The 22,605-nt window shown below is 48.1% G+C and overlaps 1 protein-coding gene across 5 annotated transcripts in view; it reads right to left on the bottom strand.

Annotated features, from left to right (window-relative positions):
- DENND1B (DENN domain containing 1B) overlaps positions 1-21,082 on the bottom strand; it is a 139,181-nt gene extending 118,099 nt beyond the window's left edge. For 4 of the 5 annotated variants that reach the window (XM_053913258.2, XM_053913260.2, XM_053913259.2 and 1 more), the window contains exons 1-2: positions 20,904-21,082; positions 19,054-19,118 (exon numbers count right to left, since the gene is read on the bottom strand). In XM_053913258.2, the coding sequence (XP_053769233.1) occupies positions 19,054-19,118; positions 20,904-20,920 (82 nt within the window). In that variant the 5' untranslated portion in view covers positions 20,921-21,082. Of the gene's footprint in view, positions 1-19,053; positions 19,119-20,903 lie in introns of those variants that run through there. The other variant, XM_053913262.2, reaches the window with a different exon arrangement.
- Between the last annotated feature and the right edge of the window lie 1,523 nt (positions 21,083-22,605).

The following is a 22,605-nucleotide window of genomic DNA, read 5'->3' as shown; positions in this document are numbered from 1 at the left end:
GTGCGGTGGCTTTTAGAACCGGGACGGCTCTTGTCTGGCTAAGCTCATTCAAGCGTGCCGCGCTCAGTGCAGGACGGCCCCTCCTAATTTTGTTGATTCTGAAGTAACATTTTAAACAACATGAAAGGGGACAGTATTAACAACCCAGTTTCCTTGAACTTTTTTTTAAGCCAGTCAGACACAGGTTGTTTCATCATAATTGGTATATACATACACATTATAGAAATTCGACATTTGTGAGATGTCTGAGTTTTAAATCCAAAAGAAAATACAGTGTCAGAACAGAATACAGTATAGAGCCGTAAAAGGCAGCTCGCTGGAGCTCACCAATGTTGCTGTTACCGTACGGCAGTTCCATGGAGAACTGAAAGCTCAGAGGACATCAGCCGCCACAGAAGTTTGTAGAATAGCAGATGCTGCTTTATTCTGGTAACTTCCAGAGTATTTACGTCACCACTTGGAAGAAATAATGACCAGACCAGACCAGACAGCCAAAGGATTAAAGCCGATAAATAAAGGAATCAGAAAGACAATTCTACCATTTGGAACAACAAACAGAATTACACATTAAGAAAAATAATGAACTGAAAACCTCTATTGGAGGGGGGGAAAGACGAAGTGGAAGGGGAAAAAATGAATTTGCGATCCACGAGATACAGACCAAAACACCCTATTTTTAACAGCAGGTTCTCCTCCAAGCACATGAGCAATGGGTTCCCGTTTAGGGGATTCCACAAAAAGCACTGAGGAGGTAAAACGCTGGAGAAGCTGGGGGTGCCGTCCGAAGTGTGGGCGGTATGTAATTATGCCTTCGGTGGGTTTTTTAAGCAGCGCAGGCTAGCAGTTAAGAGGCAACGTGGCTAAATTCTGAAGTCAGACTTCCGTAGACGTGACATGCTCTGCGACTCACGGGCTGTGTGTCCCTTTCTCAGGATATTTAAAGCTCCATGCCTCAGCTTTCTCCTGGGAAAGCGGTGACAGTGATAGTGCCCGCCTCGTGGGATGTTGTTAGGATGAGTGGAGATTATATACATACATACGTACAATGCTTACAACCATGGATAACATACAGAAAGCCTTAGATCACTGTTAAGTACCATCACTAGTCATTATTTTAGGGCAAGAGAGAAAAAACACTGAGATACAGATGTGGAAATGCGGCCATGGTGAATGACAATGACGATTTTGCATTAGCCCAAAAGTTAAGTTGTTATTCTTCTTTCTCTTCCTATAAATCTGCCTCCCTCACCCAGGACCTTCTTGGGTCTAGGGACTCATTTTAGAATGCCATCCTCTGTACTTCTGCCTCAAGGAGTACGTCCCAGCAAACGTTTTTATTTATGGTCTTCAAGTATACATCTGTTCAAACCTCAGCGCACCGCACGCACGAGTGTCTGCCCCCGTTCCTCCCGCACCTGTCCATGGCATACGTTTCACCTCCGTTCTCTTTCCCTCAACTCCCTCTCAACGTCTGCTTGCCATCCTTCTCTCTTCTCCCTTACCTGGTGACCATCCCTTACCTGCTGATCATCCCTTACCTGGTGACCATCCCTTACCTGCTCACCATCCCTTACCTGCTGATCATCCCTTACCTGCTCACCATCCCTTACCTGGTGACCATCCCTTACCTGCTCACCATTCCTTACCTGCTCACCATCCCTCACCTGCTGATCATCTCTTACCTGCCGACCATCCCTTACCTGCCGACCATCCTTTACCTGCCGACCATCCCTTACCTGCCAATCATCCCTTACCTGGTGACCATCCCTTACCTGGTGACCATCTATAGCTGGTAACCAACCATCCCTGAACTGCTGATCACTCATCCCCTTGCTGGTGACCATCCCTATGTGGTGACCACTCTCTAGCCCACACACCGTCTTTTTCTCACCCTCCCTATCTCTTTTCTCATTTTCTGTCGGGGCCAAAGTAAAACTGGGTGACTGCAGGGAGAAGTGTCTGTTGTTACCAAATAGCCGCAGAAATATGAAGCTGGTTCACAGATCACACCGTGGCAGACTGAGCTTTAGCAGATGCCCCATGTAACACCACAGAGGCAGCTGTGCGGCCATATTCACGCGTGGTTATTTTCAGGAGGAAGTCACAAGCTTTAGTACAGCCAGGGGCCCAGACGCCTAAGGCCTTAACATTATCCCAGGTGACACCTGATTGGCAGGAGAGGGGAGCGAACAGTCCAGACTGGTAGGGCCAAGAGCATGGTCGACTCAACAAAGAACACCCTAACCTCCGTCAGGTCTAAGTGGATTGGAACTAAATTTCCAGCGTTCCTAACACCTGGGGACAGATGTCACCAGGCGCTTTTTACACCAGTGTTGCCACCAGCTCCTCCCTGGAGTTGGGTAACGACCGCGGCCACCCAGACATCCGTGTTGGAACACAGCGGGCACGAAGATGCCACAGGTCAGATGGAAGAGAGTCTTCAGATGGACCAGGGCCAGGCACGACCCACCTTCTCCATGTCTGGGAGGGTACGTGTTCACGTGAAAGAAGGGATTTGCGGAGAACAAGCAAGAAAAGGGGAAGGACAGACTCCTGTCCTCATCGAGCAAGAAAAGAAACATTCAGAACTTGGCAGAAATCTGTAGTGAGGGTTCTTCCTTTAGGGAGAATGGGCCCCCCCTGCCGAAATATCACACTTCCGATGTTTCCTGCATTGTACTACGGTCTGCAGGGTTCGGTCTTCAGATAAAGAACTTGAACAGCCATGTTTCAGAGCATTAAGTCAAAAGGCCCCTCTGGAGTGGGCATGGGCCGTGAGGACGCCAGGCCCCGTGGCGGACGGCCATCTGCCAGCCCTGGTTGAACAACCACAGGCCCAGGCCGGGGTGACTGTCCTCTGATTCTTCCCCCTCAGCCCCTCCCAGCACTTTCTGCTGACGGGCTTTCTCTCTTATGGTCAGAGGTTAAACTGCCAACCCTTCACCTCCCAGGAAAGTCTTCTTTGCTCTGCCGAGGAAGTTTCTGCACGGTGCCCAGCAGTGGGAGTAGCCTCTCGCAGAACAGAAGCTGCGCCTTTGTCTCTGGGGTCTGGGCACAGAGCCTCTGTGACCGGGAGCCGGCCCACTCCGCAGGCACGGGAAAAACACTGGGGGCCCACAGGGTCGCCGCCTGCCCCCCAACCCCAGAGAAAATCCCAGCGGCCGAATGGCTGAAAACGAACCAAGGTTTCTGCTGGAAGCTGATGAAGATGGTATTCGGGCAACCAAACGGTAACGCTTTCCACTGTTCACCGTAAAGAGAAGAGAAGGACTTGTAGGGCGCGGCCCTGTGGCCATCCAGGTGACCGATCCGCACATGGTGGTCAGCGAGTGCCTGTCCCTGGCCCCGGCCCCAGCCCATGCTCCGCACGCTCACAGAGACAACGCACCTGCTAAGTGAGGACACGCCCATCTCCTGCCTTTCAAAACCGGCCCAGCGGAGGGTCCAAGCGAAGAATCACAGTAGACTGTTTTTACAGCTCATGTTTACACTAGCTATGTCTCATTGGAAGTTTTAGTGCTGTGTTTACCACTGAAGGAGCTGCTCAAGACACCTACATCAATCAATGGAAAAGATATCTTTTAACATTTCACAGTACCGTATTTTTCGGACTATAAGACACCCCCCCCCCCCGCCAATTTGGGAAGAAAATGGGGCTGCATCTTATAGTCTGAATGTAGCTTACCTGGCTCACGGGGGGTCGGAGGGTGGTGGTGGAGCGGGGGGTTTTTTTCCTATTTTCCTCCTCTAAAACCTAGGTGGGTCTTATGGTCCAGTGCATCTTATAGTCCAAAAAATACGGTATTTATTTATCTTACAAGTTCTTAAGTGTTGAACAAAGGAGAAGCAGTAAACCACAAACCATGTACTTGACTAAAATTTAGGAACGGAAGTATAATGGTACATGAACCAAACCATACTTATAAAAATTATTTGTAAAATTTTTCATGCCTGTACATACTAAACACATCAGACAAATGTATATTTGGTCATTTCATGGCAATAAACGAATTTTCTCAGGCATGCTAAGTTATGGTGAGTTCGTGAATATTTACAATGGCTTGGGGAGGGTTGCGGCTTTTAAAATACAATCATCTTATAATTCACTTCCAGTGTAGCAACCAAGACTGAAAATTACTAAGTAAAAATTATATTACATATGATTACAGCCACATTAAGTAAGCTCATATTTAAATCTGAAAGAGAATGCACAAAAATAGATGTTTTTATGTTATTGGTATTAACATAACATAAGATTCTTTTCAAAAGTGTCCAAAACATAGTATATTAATAATTTAAAAAGTAAAAGAAACTGTAGAATAATCAGAAGAGTTGAAAAGACCACAAATAGATAATGATTCATGAGATAGGTTTGCAACCACAGTACAAAGTATTCCAAATTAAGGAATAAATCATTTCTATTGCATGGCCCCTACAGCAATATTATTAATTAATTTCCCAAATTTTAGGAGAAATATACATGTGGGGTTTTTTTAAACCTATGACGATGATTAGCTAGACAACACCCAGAGGTCAAGCCCAACAAGCTTCACAAAAGAAATACGCTTATTCTTGGGGAGGTGGGGAGAATCGATGCTCATACTGAACAGATGTCTGGCTGGGGGGTGTGTCCTCGCTCTTCCCAAAGTCACAGGAAAACCCAAGCTTGGCCAAGGACCACGCTGACACTGAGGAATCTGCGCAGAGCGCCCAGGCAATGACGGGCTCAAAGTTCAGACTTCAAGGTGTGGAATCTCGACGATTACTGTGCCCCTGGGTCCTGACTCATTCCTCCTGATACAGGATCAGGACGTCCACCCAAAGGCGGGAGCGACAGTGGCTCCCTCTACTCCGACCTCTGCGATATACACACATGTCCCCACGTCAAGGTCAGACCTTTACTCCTAAATTAGAATGTGTGACGTGCTACGGTGTTGTTAATGGTTCCATTCAATTAGTCTACGGCTGAAAATTCATGTTATCTCAGCAAAGCCTGTAGCAATAGCCCTGCATCCACCTGCTTGACTTGGGGCTGGGCAGGTGACTTATCACAGGTGTGGCGATGTCATGAAGTCCACGTGGAGTGGGGCTCGCTGAGAATGAGCCAACAGTGGAAGAAGGGAAAGGGGTGGCTCCTGCAGACATCTTGGGGAAGAGTTTCAGAATAAACAAGCAGAGCAGAGGCTCCAGGGAGCATCTTCGATGTCTTCCTGGGTAGAAAGGAGGCCGGGCTGGCTGCAGCTGAGAGGCTGACAGGAGAGACCGGTAGAGGACAAGCCTACAGAGGTGAAAAGCAGGATTTGAACAAGATCACACGGACCAAGACAGGTCCCAGAGACGTTTTCAGTTTTTGTGTGAATGACTTGAAAAGGCAGAAGGATGGGGAAAAAAGAGAACTATGAGCCAGAACCCCAAAACTGATTCTTAAAGAGTTGAGGTGTGACAACTGGGATTGTGAGCAAATTTCCACGACAATACCCTGTGTGTGTTGCTGTGCATTGAGAAAACTACCAACAGGAAGGTCAGATCCTGGTCCTGGGGGAGCGGATCACCTGGTGGGAGAACCACACGCAATGCACTTAAAAGAACGCTGAAATGGCCAGGGGCTTCAGGAATGTCAATCTATAGCTTTTGTTTAATGGAAGGGAGCTGAGCCAAGAGAGGCAAAATGATTCACCAGGCCAGGTTGTAGGACTAGTTTACTGCTTCCAGCAGAACCAGAAATCCATTCTCTGAGACCCAAAGTCCCACAGAGCAAAGATATGGAGGATGAGCGGAAGAAAAGGCCGCAAGCACACAGCTCCTTTGAAAAACAGATAAACATTTGTCTCATTTGCTTGCTGTGCTGACTTCCAAGGGAACCAGCTGAACCAGCTGCTTGCCTGCCTGAAGGAAGGAGTGAAAATCGAAACTGATATCTCTGTTGATAAGTAAATCCAATGGATCTAAAGATAAAGAGCCCTCTGTATTTTGATAAGAAAAGCAGTCCGAGAGTTCCATATAAAGACTGTGTTTTCTCCCAAACAAAGAGGCTCTGTTTTCTGGAGCTTCTCAAGCTACAAAGAAAAAGGATAAAGCAAGTAAATCATTAGCCTGGTGTGGATCCAGCTAACTGAGCCTCTCTCCAGTCAAGTGCAGGACCACTGGCTGCCAGAAATAACTGCTCAGTCCAAAAGCCCTTGGACTGAAGTGGCGGGACTTCTGCATCACCCTGAGTATGGGAACCAACGTTGCTCCAGCCTGTATCCCAACTCAACCCGCCTGGGGCTACACATCACCCAAGTAAGTACAGCACATGATTACAACGAAGTCCTTACTTGTCCACATCCAGGAAGGAAATAATCAGTACAGCAGTTCCAAACTATCACCATGATTTAGAGTCGAGTCTGATGTCTGAATACAGTATCTACAGTAGAACAAGCCAAATATGAGGACGTGCCAATCTACAATTCCTAACGAGCTTTTACACGGCAGTTTGGACCTGACTGTATCAGTTCAGACCTCAATCAAGCTACTATTTTCAAAAACTAAACATGTCAATGATTACATTTAATGTAAGTGTACTAAACACTCTGGTTAAAGGCAGCAATTGTCAGACTGAATAGAAAGAAAATCATGATACAAAAATATTAGACACAGGTATAGATAGATGTAAATACAGATAGCTTAAAAGAAAAAAACATTTTCATGCGTACACAAATTGTAAGGAAGGCGGAGAAGCCCCTTTCCTCAAAGTAAACTTGAAGACAAGGACTCCTGGCAGGAACCAGGAAAGAAGCGCCAGAGTTGAAAGGGCGCGTTCATAACGAAGGCACACTCGAAACCGTGTGTGCGTCTCACAACAGACCTTTCAAACGCAGGAAACAAAGACTGACCGGACTAAAAGGGCAAAACCAACAAACCCGCAAGTTCAGTTGGAGATGTTAACAACACTTCTCTCCCAGGAACTGAAAGCTTTAGACCCGAAGAATTCAGTAAGGATGCGGAAGACTTGGAAACATTATGAATCAGCTTTACTTCGGTGGCATCTGTACAGCAATACATTTGCCACTGCGGGAGACACACTGTTTACTACACACGGAACAATCAGCAGGACAGACCACGGACAGGCCATAAAGAGAACCTCACACTTCCAAGCTCTGACGTCCTACGGCTATGTTCTCCGACTCAAAACGCTTCCCAAACGATGAATTTTAGTGACGGGAGTAAATGGCAAAACAGAAGGAAATAAATAATGGCACAGGACACCAAGACAACAAAAAGAGCAAAACGCCAGACTCTGCCATACGGGAAAACAATTCCTACAGGGGAAAGTTGTGAACAAATATATGTAAATACGGTGGGGAAAAAAAATGAGCTTAAACTAATAAGAACATCCATTGAAAAAAAACTGACCATTGACCAGACTGCCTCAAGAAAATACAATAAGCTGTAACCTGGCCAAAGACAGACTAAGCACTCAGTCGGTACCCACCACACGTTGAGAAGCGAGTGTCTGAGAGACAAGTTCCCTGTAAAAGTCTCTGCCCCACGCCTGATGAACGAGATGGGCGTCTGCTTGGCACCTGCCGTCCAGGGAACGTGCGGCCACTTCATAAAGTATACATGACATAGCTTTCTTCTAAACAAGAGAAAGTGTTTCATGAAATGATTTTTAGACAGTCAAAGAAATAAACACGTTTTAGAAACCAAATAAAAGAAATTAACACAAAAATAGTAAGAAAAAAAAGGAGTTAAAAGTAAAATTAAAAACTTAATGAAGCTCAACAGTTCGAAGGATGATAAACATGTTAAATGGCTAATCAGCACCAAATACACCAAAAAGTGAAAGCGAAACGAGGCAAAACTGCAAGTTCCGAAATTTAACGCCTACACGCCGAGGACGGGAGGCTCTGCTGGGCCCACTAGCTGGTGACAGATCCCAGAAGCAGACCAGGGGCCTCTGGCCTGCAGAAGGTTCCGCACCCCTGACCTCCCGCGTGGGAGGAAGATGTCCCCCAGGGAGGGCCGAACCCTGGCTCAGTCCCCTTGGCCAGCGCAGACACCAGCAAAACCGCCATCCTGTTTTAACTCAAGTAGGGATCGGCAAGTCCCTCCACGCAGAGCAGCACGGAGACGAGTATTGTGTTTTGGCCAAAGCAAACTTGGCCGTATCTCAAAAAGGTAAATTCCAGTCATATTTAAAATTATGTTTTAAAGTAAATACAAGTTATACGGGGTCTGGCGCAAATAACACCCCTTTGTTATCACCAAATCTTTTATTACAAAGTCATAAGCATATAATTCTGTAACACCACAGTATCACACCCAAGCACACCATATGACATTTTAGGTGAAATGTTCAAATTAAAACTATAAATTATTGCACCCCTATTATTACCCTACTCTACCATATTATTAAAACCACACTCAAGCAGGCCTTACTTCTGCTGGACCCTGTACATGTTTAATCTGTCACACATATTAAACGTAATACAAATCACTGAAAACTAAAACACCACACATATAAGAGCTGTAAGTCACCATGAATATAACTTGGTCTCGCTGCGATCACTTAGGAGGCAAGGGAGATGTGTTCAGTGACTTCAGCACCAGGACAGAACCGCCACTGTGCGCACACCCCAAGCGAGAGAGGGACAGTTAGGGTAGAAAATTTGACGTGAGGGCCACCTCCGCTCTCCTCTCCACCTCCCCCTGCAAACAAACCGCCCAGAGCCAATCTGGATAACGCCTGGGGGAGATGAGTCGCAAAAACTGCCGAAAGATTTTATACGCTCCCCAACTGAGGAAACTATACGCAGATGGACTTTATCGTGGCTTTTATAAAGAATTCTGGACGGCGACATCAACCTCAAAGGCCAAATTCCGGACGGCGGACTACACGGTGCGTTAGACTGTGGATCTGTGACGCCTTCAACTATTAAGCTGCACGTAACAGATATTTACACATTAAAACTGTGACTTCCACCTAGTATTCCCTTCCAATACTCCCACTTTTTAGAGTCAACGTTGTCACCATTCATTACACACAGCACAGGGGTGGGCACACGTAGGTTCACGGTTGTTTGCACGGAAAATAACACAATAATTAAAAATAACCCGAGAATAAACTGTGTGTTTCGCAGACTCACAACTGTAAACCTACATTTGCCCACCCCTGTGGTAACCATTAAAAATTTGGAAACTAGTGTTTTTGTACATAATTCTCAGCTTACTATTCCTTCTAGCACACGTCTAAACCTGACTGAACGCAACCAACAGAGAATCCTGACGAAGCTGTGCTGCCGTTATTGTCGACGATTATGCTGCAGGCGCCCGTCACCGGAAGCGCACGGTCCGCAGCAAAACTACGACTCGGAGACACAGTCGTGTCCGCTGCCGTCACGAGAACAAAATAAACAGAGATGGCACGTCGTTTTCTAAAAGATCAAGTAAATTAACCTCAGTAATTGCTTAAAATGAGTAAACAGAAAGGAAAGGAGTAACAATGACCAAGACCCCAAATATTACCACAACTTCCTCTTCTAAACACCATATCCAAAATGCACTGGAATCACAAAAAAAGAACAAAAAAGCAACCCTACTTAAGGATCTTCTCGGAACCACTTCTGTACACGTTTATTCAAAAGCAACTCAAGGACCCACAAATAGCTCTAACGCACAGACCCTCGGGACGCATGGTGTCCGGTGTATTCATAAGACACATCTGATCTTATTTTCTTGGTTTCATTTCAACCAGTGTTTTCTGCACGAATTCATAAGTGACTTCAGTGATCTTTCCCCGAAGTCGGTAACTCTCAATGCGACAATCAAAAATGTAAAGGACTGCCTAACGCCCAGGAAGGTGCAGTCTGCACACTGAACACATCCGCACTGTGGTGCACTTCTGCCACCTCCCCGACGGAACGGCTCGTGAAGTGACTCATCTCTGGACGCTTCTACTTTGGCAGCAGACCATCAGATGTACTGAACTGATGGTTCCCCGCCTCGTTTTCAGATTCAAACGATAAAGAAGGAAGTGAAAGAGGAAAAGGCCCTATCTGATCTTCAGCAGCTTTGCCGACTAAGTCACAGGGTCTGTGGTTTATCAACAGCCCTGTTTAAAAATTTTTTAAAAAATAAAGCACCTAATGCTTGTGATGATAAGAATCTACAGCCTTTCAAAGTTCTTTACATTCAAGCTTTGGAGTGTATTTTAAAAATCTAAAATAGGTTTGGAAACATAGTACAACACTTTATTAATTTTCCTTCAAGAACTTAAGTAATTATCGAACACACCCACATGGACGACACCCTCCAGAAGCCTACGAGAGATCCAAAGAGGTGCTTGTCCCTAAAAATCTACAACCTGGTGGTTAGCACGAGGCCAAGTTCAAGCTAGGACACAGCTGCCACCAGGCCGATACCAGAAGCATTAGTCCTCAGCAACTTTTTTCTCATCACCTCTCACCAATTTCCCCTGTTCAATGAAGTTGGTAAACTTTTAAAGAAGACATGAACTTCCCAAGGACAATTAAACTCTCAATACCCTTTGCGATCCCCACTCCCTTTCTTTAAAACCCATCTCAGACCCTTAAAAACAGTGCTCCCACAACTCAGCCCACGCTCGCTGTGCCCATTCTCTGGGTCAGACACTGCGTTAGGCTCCGAGTGGACAAAACTGAACTCCACAACACTCTACCCAAGGCAACACGATCAGAAAGAATGCTTCTTGACCATCTCCACTAATATAAACACTTACACCAAATGCAAGATACTCTTTACTCTTGGTTATTCACAGAAGATTTTGAATATGAAGTAAAACTCCACCGAACTTTAGAGAAAGATGACCACCTGGTACCCAACCGAGAACTGACAAGATGTCTCACGGTGTCTCCCTCCATCACCTTGGAACTATCCCTGCCTGTCCCCTCTGCCATCTCCCCTCATCCCAGGGGTCCCACGCACAGAGCTGAGCTCACGGCACCCTTCATACTCAGTTCCACACACCATGTGCCCTGTCCCTGCCCCCCACCCCCGCACCAGTACAATCACCAGTTTGGACGGATGCTCCCTCTCCAGGCATACCACCAACTGCTTTCCACCTGTGCCTGGCATGCAGCTGGCACTCAGAGGCCGCCCCTGAAGGGACGAAGGATGAATGCACCCTACAGTGTGTGTGCTCTCCTCCGCAGGCCATAAAGATCAATACAATATCACTCCGGTCAAGCCTAGAACCCGGGACTTTCTAAAAGGGTGGCTTCTAACGCTGCGGTGAAACATTTCAATGCCGTTAGAAAGAGGGTGGTCGTTTTAAAGGCAGCACAGTGTCATGGCCAAGAGTCAGGTTCCAGCATCAGGGAAACGGGTTCAAACCCCAGTCCCACCTCTTACTACAGCAAAGTGCCGAAGTAGTAAGTGCTAATTGACATATTGTAAATGCTGAACAAGCACTGCTTTTATTGCTATTTCTGTAAAACATCTAACTGGGAGCCTAATGGGAGAAGACAAATTGATCACTTAGGCTCTGTAACCCCGACGCTGTGGCTCTATTTCATTAACTCATAAACGAACATCTTTAGGACATGAGGGTACTCTGAATAAGCTTATACACTTACTACAGCTGTTGATCACTAATCGCAGAGGATCGATGTAGATGGAGGCAAGTGATAAAACCTCACTAGGAAGTGGCAGAGCTCCCCTGGCCCTCAGTTCAGAGATCCTTCCTCTATAGCAAACTGCACCTGGTTAAACAATCCGAGTGTCCAAGACTTTCTTTAAAATCAAGATGCTCCCGGAGGTCTACCAGTTGCTCGCTTATCACTCTGAATGACTTTGATCAGATAACTACATCAAGTAGCACCACCCACTCAAAGAATTGCTCCTTGAAGAGTAGTGAGAACGGGGAAACTTCCGCACAAGTGTGCTGGGTGGGCAGCCTGGCTGGTGCTCCAGGGGAGAATTTTGCTTTAATGTTGCGATATCTTTTCATTTATTTATATTGACTTTATTTTTATTGCTGGCACTCTTACAGATGTCCCCACTCCCCCTTCACCTACCTCCTCCCCATCCTCCTTCCCTCCGGCTGTCCCCACACAGCTGTCTGTGTCTATGGGTCATGCACACATGTTCTTTGACAAATGTCTTCACCTTCCTGGGGAGGGTATGTCATATCTCTGAGCAGCTCGGGAACACTGACAATGGATGACAGTGGCCCCTGCGGGGTACGGGCACAGGGGCTCCGGGAATCCCCTCCAGTGCCAGGCACTAGGTGCCCCGGAAGGAAACTTCCAGCTCAGTTACTCCCCCGCTCCCTTCTGCAATGGGCCCTAAGCCCCAAGTTGTACTAACCTCCTAAAACCCTCAAGAACCCTTCAGGAACAGCCCTGGCAGGTTCCCCCACAGGGCCAATGACTGACCTACCACGGGGACGTGGAAAAGAGGGCACCTTTTCCAGAGAGAAAACTGAGTTTCTGCCTGGAATCAATCAACTTATCCTTAATTGGCGTAAACGAAGGTCTCACTATGCCCAAAATAAATACAGGAAATGATTCAACCTAACCATACAGGGACACCACAGTATTTCAGGGGTCTCAACGCTATCTTTAAGGCTTTCTAGCACTAATAAAAAGCATTAAAAACGAAAATGTCCTAGTTTCCATCGTATTCCTTTGGAATAAGCCTAGGCGTCTCAAAGTGGAAAAAGTTTTTAAAAGGTGAACATTAGAACGTATTTCCAAGGAAGAAGAGCGCTTCCGGAGCCGCCGGGAACGCCACGACTGCCTGCGTCCATGCCGATGACAGACACTGTGTGTCCCCTTTAAAGTGAGTATTGTAAAAGGTAAATTCCTGTCCTCCAACTTGCAAATCAAAAATAAAAACCTGGAGGCAAAGAGAGGGAGGATGTTACCTGAGCACAAGAAAATCCTGCAAACGACAGAATATTATCACAAGCATACCAAGAACATATTGCCTTGAAAATCAGGAAAACAAGGAAGTTCCGAGGAAGAACCAGAACAAGCCGGTGGCACTGCGGTCCCCCCCCCCCCCCCCCCCCCCGCAGAGGCCCAGCATCAGCGCCACGCTGAAGAAAGCAGCAGCCGGCACACCTTCCGCGGTAAGGGGGGGCGAGGGGAGGTGGTATTAACTTGAAAAACCCGGCAGTCCCCTTGGACTCAAGCAGCAAAAACAACGACCATGTGACCAATAAAAGTACCTGCTGAGACGAGTTATAACCACACTGCTAAAGAATACAGACTCCGCAGCATCCCTACCAAAGTAATAATAGTCGGCAGATACTGAATGTCGACATTGCATTTGCTTTTCACACTTGCGGGCAGCCACGTGAAGGGGAGTGGGAAGCCCAAAGCCAAGCAGAAAGCACAGCTGAACTTCAATATTTTCTTCATAAAGCAGAAACAGCGTATCTCAAAGGCGTGGTTCCAAAGAACCACATTAAACTTTGACCCCAGCAGGCCAGTATGAGAAAATAAAAGTTTGTCCACTCCAGCAGCCTAAAGTACAAAGTGAATACCTTCACGGAGACTTCTCGAGTGTATCCCACTGCGTGTGGACTGAGAGGGAGCCTGACTATGGAGCTAACGCCCAAACATGGTGACCACATTTCACTCGCAGGCTTTTTTCTCCGCGGTGGGCAACATGCAAGGGGTCCTAAACCCCCTCACCGTAGGTGGGACTCTTCACTGAAGCCCTACTTTCTAACGTCAGGGTGTCGCCGGGTTTGGGACGCGTGGGTGGGAGGGTGTGCGTCGTGCGTTCTAAGGCGGCCTCCAAAACTGTGCCTATGAAGCAACTGTCCCGGCAAATCTTGTGAGAGGAGACGTGTGAGTCCTGAGTGAGAAGGCTAGCGTGGGCCCCAAACTGCCCCGTCCCAGACATACGTGGTCCTCTGTGTCTGATGTCCCTGCCACGGTCACACCGACACACACTCAGCATCGCTTCCACAGCAAGCCGCCCTCTGTGATCTGATCTGATTGACGTGCATTTGCTCGGTGGCCAGGCGCCGTACGTAGGCCCAGAGTCTTTTATTCACTCTGCAAATAGTCACCAAACATGCCAGACACTGTGCTACACTTTTCCTTCAAGAGACAAATTAATAAGTCGGGGCGCGTTCTTAAAGAGCTTCCGGAAGCACAGCAAACAGACACACACGTGTGCATATGTGACTATAATGGGGCGGCATACAGGCAGGTTCGTTGTGAACAGCATCCCCGTAGACAAAAAGTTATCAGTTGCCAAGTGGTCTTAGGAATTCCCTTTGCACCAGGCATGCAGGTATTGACTAAGGTTCTGATTTACGAGAAGAGTATGAGGCAGTTAAACCGTTAACACAAGCTAGAGATGAGAGAGGTGGATGGTCTTTCTGATGCTGGGCCGGATGGGCTGATACACAGGGGAAGTCGGTAGTGAAGACAGATTTGTTCCTAAGAGAAATGATTCTAGCGAAAGAGAAGGGAAGAAAGAAAACCAGATTTGTGTTGAAAACTACTAATAAATAAGCAGACCCGTGAGGTCACAGAGTCACTAAGTACAGAGATGTAAACCCTAGCAAAGAGGAGTGGTGGGGGAGGGGGACCTCCTGAGCCAGACTCAGTGACCACAGGGGAAGGGCTCGGTCGCTATTTTACGTGGAATCACACTCACTGCACTCATTTCAGGGAAGACGCTGCATTCCTGTTTTTTAAAAAGAACACTGTACCCCATATACCTTATTCGCCCACGTTTCCCCACGCGATCACAAAGCAGCCTGTATGGGGCTTATTAAATATGCAAGGTTAGGAGAGGCCGCAGACCGATAGATGCTAAAGAATTGATGAAATCTACTAAAAAGCAACTGACGACGATCCGGACTCTGGAGCCAGGCCACTTTGGGCACGCTTCTTCATTTCTCCGTGCTCCAGCTTCTCCGTGCACACAATGAAGATGGACGCTTCCTCTGTCTCAAATAATCGGTCCACGTAGAATACCCCAGCCCTGCGTGGCACCACGTGCTTTGTAAGCCTTAGCTGCTGCTGCTGCTGCTGCTGCTGCTGTGACTTGGAAGAAACCATCCACAAGACAAAGGAGAGGAAGCTGACAGAGCGCCAGGGCCCAGGCCCTGGCCCCGGGGAACCCCAAAGAGGAAGCATCTCCCCTCCTCCTGTTGAGGAAAAGGTGCTTCTCACTTCTTGGAAGTCCCGGATTACTGTGTGGAAAGTCGGGGCAGTGTGGGGACAGTCAGTTCTGTTATTAGAATTGAGGAGAGGCCGTCTGTCCTGCTGGCTGCACTTCCCAGACGCAGGGGCAGAACAAAGGCGGCAAAGAGGAGGGCGAAGGCAGCCCTGAGCTTGGAAACCTACCAGGAGGAGCATTTTGATCTAGATGTTGGCACTTCCCTCTGGGGTGGTTGGAACAAAAGTGACTGGGGAAGTTGTCCAGCCGGGGACATATCCGTGTAAAGATGTTCCAACCGGCCTAAGGCCACCAGAACCAATTCTACTCACAAACAGGGCACATGCACAGGAGAATGCCAGCCCCCTCAGGGCTATTTTTAAATTTGGGGGGTCCCTAGGTGAAACTATCCCCCAGTGTTCTTTTCCAAAAATTCAATACGATGCCTGAAGCAAATCCAGCTAGATCAGAGGACAATGATCGCTTGGAAGAGCTAGCTAAACCATTATATTTCAGCAACTAATACCACTACAGATCACTGACACTTAGTAATCATTGGTGCTGAAGCTGTTTATGACCAGGATAAATGAAAGAATTTAGAGCATCTCTATTAAAAAATGAACAAGCAAGCCAAGCATTTTAATATGTTACCAGTCTTAGATAAACCAAGTTGACGCCGGCATCGTATTTCCTGCTGGATCAGATGCTCTCAAGAAAGAACCAACACCCTGAGAAACGCCAAGAGCATTTTCATTGGTTCCCCGCATTCATCTTTTGCCAGGCGTTCGGTAGATCAGTAGATCCGTTGGGAGCTTCTTGCCACTCGCCCCTCTATGGTGACACACCCAATGATTATTCTAGCAATGGTCAGGCCCAGTCCAGCCGGGGTCCCTGGGACCCCAGGTTCCAGGGAGGTTCTGGGGAAGAAACTTCCTGGCTCCAGAGAGAGGGCATGGAAAGGAGAGATCCAGCCCGACAGCAGCCTGGGAGCTTTGGGCGGCTGGCTGAGCCTCCCCCTGCACACTGCGGTTGGGGGGCTGAGAGGCAGGACGAGCCTGGACCTTCAGTGACCTACTTCTAGACTTCCTCTTCTGGGAGCTAGCAAGCTTCCTGGTGATCTAAACAGATCTTATATCTCTACCCTCAGGCATCCAGATTGACACGTTTTGTTTTTCAGGTCTACATGAGAACATCACCCAGATTCCTTTAAATGTTAGCAAAAAAAAAACAAAAAAAATTATCCAACTTTAAACAAACTGATGCATATACCAGACTCATTTAAATAAATAGATTTTATAGACAGTTAAATAGGAATGATCTAATAACTCTAATAATTTCTGGACATTCTCCCTTTAATATTTATCTAAGTAAAAACAGTAATAAAAGCCTTTAGAAACATCAAACTCTTGCTTTCACATAAAAGTGTAGTTATATAGTAGCATTTACTTTTTAAAGGACCAAAAACTGTAACTTGTTAGGCCCTTAAGTATTAGTCCTGTTCATACTATTTGTCACAGTCAAGAGGACGAAAGTTGTTGAATGCTTTTTACATGTTCCGTTCAGCTTCAAAAAAAATCTTTAGGGTTTGCTGCCAACCGGCCTTTTTAATGGAACGCCTGGGCAGGATGGAGGCACTGCAGCCTTTAGAGAGTCCCAACGCGTTTATTTTAACCATTTATTGCATTTCAGCTTCACCAGGCTGCATAAACTGTTACAATACCAGTGAAGACGTTTCTAATAAGTGGTGATTTTGATATTAACAGCAAACGGGCAAGAAGACAATAAAAGACCCAAGTGGACAAATCGGACTGGACCCACCAGTTCCTCAAAGATGGAAAAGGGCAAAGGGAGTGAGGAAGGAGCCAACCACTCAAAAGCCCTCATGGGAAGGTCTCAACCCTCTGCCTCGGGCACAGACCCCGTGTCCCTGGAGGCAGGCGGACCCTTTTATCAAGTTCCCTTTGGCATGCATGCCTCTTTCAGAGCTGTCCCAGGTCCTCCACTCTGCTCTCAAGGGCAGCTCCCAGGATCCGGACAAGGGGCCCCCTGTCCTGCATGACCCCGACCCCGACCTAGGCTCCAGCCCGGGCCTCCGACTCTGGAGCGACCCTGCTGCCCAGCTTCCTGGTGGTCACTATGCAGACGACCAGCAAGACAAACTGCGATCTGTTTCAGTCAAGACAGTGAACAATTAGACTAAAAACTCTTCAGCCAAAGCAGTTCCATTCTCCAACACATCAACTCATTTAAACTGGAGAAGAGCGAGCTGGACCGACTGCGATTCACGTCGCTCTCTGCTGTGCTGGTACAACGTGTTAACGTGTTCCTTCCAAGGAGAGCAGAACAGATCGAATGTTTTTTAACTTTACTGTGGAAAAGCAATATGATTACTCTGTGTCATATTTTAAACAATAAAAAAGACTTTGCTCTTGGAAAAAAATTAAAATTAAATTATAAAGAAAGTGTGTTTTCCAAGGGGATTGAGCCTGCCTTACAAACACATCAGGTGGGCATTACTTCACGCACCTTAGCTAATGTTATGGTGGGTATTTTAATGATTGAATTCATGCCAAAAATAGGCTAGAGAACAGATTTAAATTGGAGCTGGAAAAAAATATGTGTGGATTTGAGTCTTCTAAGAGAACTTGGTTGGGCCTGAAAACTTTGTACGGATAGGACAATAAAAAAACAACCTTTGAAATCAGGAAAGGCTCCCTACAACCTGCACCTACTCCTTGCCCTTGGCCTTGCCCTTGCCCAGGACCAACCCGAGCACTGCCATTCTGCCAGCAGGCCAGAAGTGCCACCGGCAGGCCTGCTAGAGCCAGGAACGTGTATGACTTCCTACCTAAAATTAGTCATGCCCACGTGGCCACAGCTGGGTTGGGCTCCTCTATTTTAAGGTGTGCAGCTCCAAATTGAGATATATAATTGCTTCTTTTTTTTTTTTTTTAAGCATATAATTGCTGGCCAGTTTCTGAAGCTAAAAGTGTCACCTGATTGTCCACTGAGAGTGGACACATCACGCCCACAGACCTCACACTCAATCGGCACATTATCTAGGGTCTGAGAGCATGACCAGTAAAGTCACACGGGCAACATCTGTGATACAGACCACACACGACAGACACACTGAGAGGAAGATGCAGGAAGAGAGCCCTCGACCTTTCCTGCCCCTGCCCCCCAAAACACACACTTACATGTGACCAAAGGCGGGGGCGGGGAACTGACAAAAACCACCAAAGTGTCCCCTTCTTTTCAGGAAGTTATACAGAACTGACAGCTGAAACCCTTCCAGAAGATGGCACAGGCTGTTCACCTCCCCCTGGAATGTGCTGCGCTCGTGATCTAAGGCCAGCAGAAGGGGCTACGCCGGAAACATGGCGAGGGAATTGGTGTGGCTCCCGCGGGACTGTTGGAGCCTTTGCACTGATGCTTTAAAAAATGAGCTAAAAATGCCCTGGCTGGTGGGGCTCAGTGGACTGAGTGCCAGCCTGTAAACCAAAGGGTCATGGTTCAATTCCCAGTCCAGGCACATGCCTGGGTTGCAAGCCAGGTCCCCAGTAGGGGACGTGTGAGAGGCAACCACATATTGATGTTTCTCTCCCTCTCTTTCTCCTTCCCTTCCCCCTCTCTAAAAATGAGTAAATAAAATCTGTTTTAAAAATGAGCTACATTGCTGAAGACAAATGAAAGAAAATGAAAAGGCATGGCCTTCCACCAAAACTTCATCAACCAATGGTAAGGCTGGGTTATAAATTGTATGCATAGCACACACCTGGAAATTAAGTGCCGCAATGACACTCGCTATTTCTACAAGCTCAGGGTCAAGCCCCAGCCTCCGCCACAGAATAGCTGTTTGGACAGGCTCAATCACGTTAGGGTTCGACAAAGCCCACATACCTTCATTTTCAGAGGCATGACACTTCACGTTCAATACCAAGTCAAAGGTTCTTTCCGGGTTTTCCCTAAACGAAAAAGAACTCCGTTATATTTGTTTCCTATGACACACATAAGCATTTCGATAAAGTCACTAGTTTCATAACTCTAAAAATAAATCTTGTTCTTGTCTCAGGAGACGCCGTGTAACTATATGACCATAACCCAGCAGAAATAAAGATTTTTTCCCCCAGTTCAGCAACTGAAGACAGCTGAAGCTTAGGAGTTCAGAGGCTCGGGGCAAAACATTGGACCTCTGAGCCTGTTTTTTCACCTACAAGGTGTCTTGTTCGCATCACAGCATAACTGTGAGGATTCTAAATTAAATAATACGTCTGAAGGCCTTCACGAAGAATTAAGTGGTGTGTCAATGTACAGCATCGCCTTTATCTTACTGCTGGGAAACAGAAGCCGCACATCCCTAAGTGTCTCCACCTTTGCTGCCTGCGGAGCCCAGTGGCAGGTTCTCAGGCTTCCTTCAAAGGACTCCCAGTCGAAGTGTAAACTACGAATAACCTGCCACCTTCCAGAGGACCAGGAAACATTGTGATGCCCTGCACCTATTTTTCCTGAGATATAATTACTCGACTAAAGCGTGTTTAAAGTAGCAGACTATACACAACAAGGCCAAGACGAAAAGCCTCGTTTTATGTTTGACGTCAATTATCTTTGGGGAAATGAGACGTCTGCCTCCATCTTGGATTTTCCCACTCAGAACAGTAAGGTTGCTCTTCCTCATTCAGAAATTATCAGAAATTATCAGCTTCTTTACTAATTTCTCATACGTTCAACCTAGTCATTGGCTCGGTTTCAAAAAGTGAATTGAAATCTATTGAGATGCTTTAAAAAAAAACAGAGTTCTGTTTTCATCTCTTTCTGCCAGAAGATAAAAGATTAAAAGTCTGACACCATCATGTCATGTGACCCACGTGTTAATTTATTTCAGTTTTTCCTGGTAAGGAGACCTTCCGTCTCTGTACCTGGGCTGTTTTTCACAAACACTTCCTTCAAACACTACAGCCACTGTGGGCTTCTACACATTCTTTTTCTTTTTAAATTGTATTACAAGAATCCAGAAACAGGAAGTGACCGGCCATATAAATTAATTTGCAGTTACCCATTCGCTCAGCCCTCCCTCTACTAACTTGCCCAGATGCTAATAACCTGACTCAGGTCACTGTTTCCCTCACAATCAGCTAATGTCAAAAGCATACTTTTTAAACCGTGGACCCCGCCCCCGTGATGTCAAACATCATTCTCCACTACAGAGTTTTCCTACCTTCCTAATAATCCTTAGTATGTCTCTTAGGTGTAAAAATTAAATACCGACATTGTGAAAGTTAAGAAGCCTTTCACGGTAACAAAAATATACACGATATTCATTATTTTAACTTCCAGAGGGAAGCAAGAAAAGAGCGTAAGGGAAGAAAACAGGAATTCTCTGCCAAGGAAGTTTCAGGATTTAAAAAGAGAGAGAAAGAGAAAGAAGGCAGGAAACAAAACCCCACACTGATTCCAATGGCTTTGGACCCCCGAGCCTCCCGGGGGCGGGGGAGGGGGGGACAAGGCTGCAGGCGCCGCTCGCCCATGAAAATACTATCTAAGTGGATGCGGGTGTGCGAGCCCCGCGCAGACCCGGGGGCGCCGGCCCGCAGCAGCGGCCGGGGTTGCGGGCCCCCTGCGGGGGGACACGCCCGGAGCCGCCGGGGCGCGGACCGCTCGGCCCCAGGCGCAGCCGGGACCCCGCAGCCCGAGCCGCGACCGCGGCGCCCGCCGGGGACGTGGCCAGGCCCGCGGCCTAGCGCCGCACTCACCGCGTCCTGCTGTCCATGGTCACATGTCGCGCGCGCGCTCGGGGGTCGCGCGGGGCAGCGCCCAGGTGCCCCTGTCGCCGCCCGCCCGCGCGCGCGCCCGGCCGCGGCCTCTGTGACAGATGCGGGCGCGGCCCGTGTCCCCGGCGCCCGGGGCCTCAGTTCCTGCGCCGCCGCCGCCGCCGCCGACCAGGAAGTGGGCGGGGCGCGGGCGGGGCGGGGGCGGGGCGGGCGCACCTGGGCACCTGACCGCGCGGCGGCCCCTCGGCCGCGCGGCCCCCGCCCGCTGCGGTGTCCACGCGCAGCCCGGCCCCCGGGCGCGCCGGCTGGGGGCGTTGCCTGTCCTGGCGGCGGCCCCCTGGCAGCCTGGCCCCCGCAGCCCGGGCCTGGGGGCCGCGGCGTGAACCCCAGCACCGCCCCCTCCTCCTCGCGGAACGTCCACCCGCGAGCACCTGCCAGATGGGCCACTGCGGAGTCACGGCGCTCCTGGACACGCAGCTCGAGCGAGGACTGAGCTGTGGACACACTCACGGGGGCAGGTGGCGCGGAAGGCCCCCTGGGAGCCCACTGGCCTGGGGGGAGGGGCTGCATGTCCAGCGCCTGGGGGCGTGGGGGGAGGGGAGCAGGTGTGTGCCGGGTCTCGGGTCGTGTCCTAATTCCAGGGGACAGACACTTGGACCAGCGCCTTATAGTTGGAGAGGCAGCAGCGAGCCAGCCCAGGGGCAATGGCAAGCCCCCCTGCTGGGGCAGGACCGCCACCTCCCAGGCCCCCTTCCGTTCTCTTTCTAGTCGCCGGGATCCTCGGGGAAGACCTGGAGGAAAAGTCTCATAAAGAACCTTCCAAGGACTGTCCACGGCTGGGCACGGGCACAGACACCTTCTGGAGGCTTCTGCCAGTAGGTGACCACACCTGACGCAGGGCCTCTGTGCTGGGTCCATGGACTCCAGACAGGGGTGGCTTCCCACCTTGATTCTTGCAAAAGGTGAGAGAAGAGGAAACCGAATGTGGTCGGAAAAAGGTGAAATCATGTCACGTCCATGTCAAACGAGGAGCCTCGGGAATTCACTACAGAACGTAGGTTTAAGAGCCTAAAGTGAAACTCAGTTACACCCACTTGAAACGTTCTCGCCGAAGGTGGGTGTTACTCGGGCAACGCAGCCAGGAACAGGGCATAGCCGCAGACCCGGTGCACAGCGAGGACAGCACACAGTGAGAACACAAAAAAGCTTCTGCTTTAGCATCCTGGGTTGTCAGAGCTTGACGTGGCTGAGACACTTCCCTCCAGTTTCTCCGTTCCTGCATTTGTACAATGGGAACGACTACATGCTTATCACAGCAAAAGCGTGGCGTTCAAGTTTAAAAGGGCTGCACATTTTGACCTTTTCAGAAGTTATTCTGTGGATTTCAGTTTCACAATTAAGCAAACTATACCACAGGCATTTTTCCCCCAAATAAAAAGCTTGTTTCTACCCAAGAAGTTACCATACTGCAAAACCTTGAAAAACAAAATTCTGTGAACTAAAAACCACTTCTCCAAGTATTACTAAATGTCTAGAACTTCTCCTTTCATTATAATTAACACTCATCCCTAAAAAAAGGAACCCTACCTGGGATGCCTAACATGAGGAGCTTTTAATATGTGAGGTGGAAACATTCCTACACATGTTTTCCCCACCCATTTGTTGGGACAGTTATACCCCTGCC

The sequence above is a fragment of the Desmodus rotundus genome, chromosome 10, assembly GCF_022682495.2.
Source record: "Desmodus rotundus isolate HL8 chromosome 10, HLdesRot8A.1, whole genome shotgun sequence".
NCBI classification, from domain to species: domain Eukaryota; kingdom Metazoa; phylum Chordata; class Mammalia; order Chiroptera; family Phyllostomidae; genus Desmodus; species Desmodus rotundus.
The sequence above is the reverse complement of the archived record's forward strand: the minus strand, read 5'-3'. Positions and strand labels throughout refer to the sequence as shown.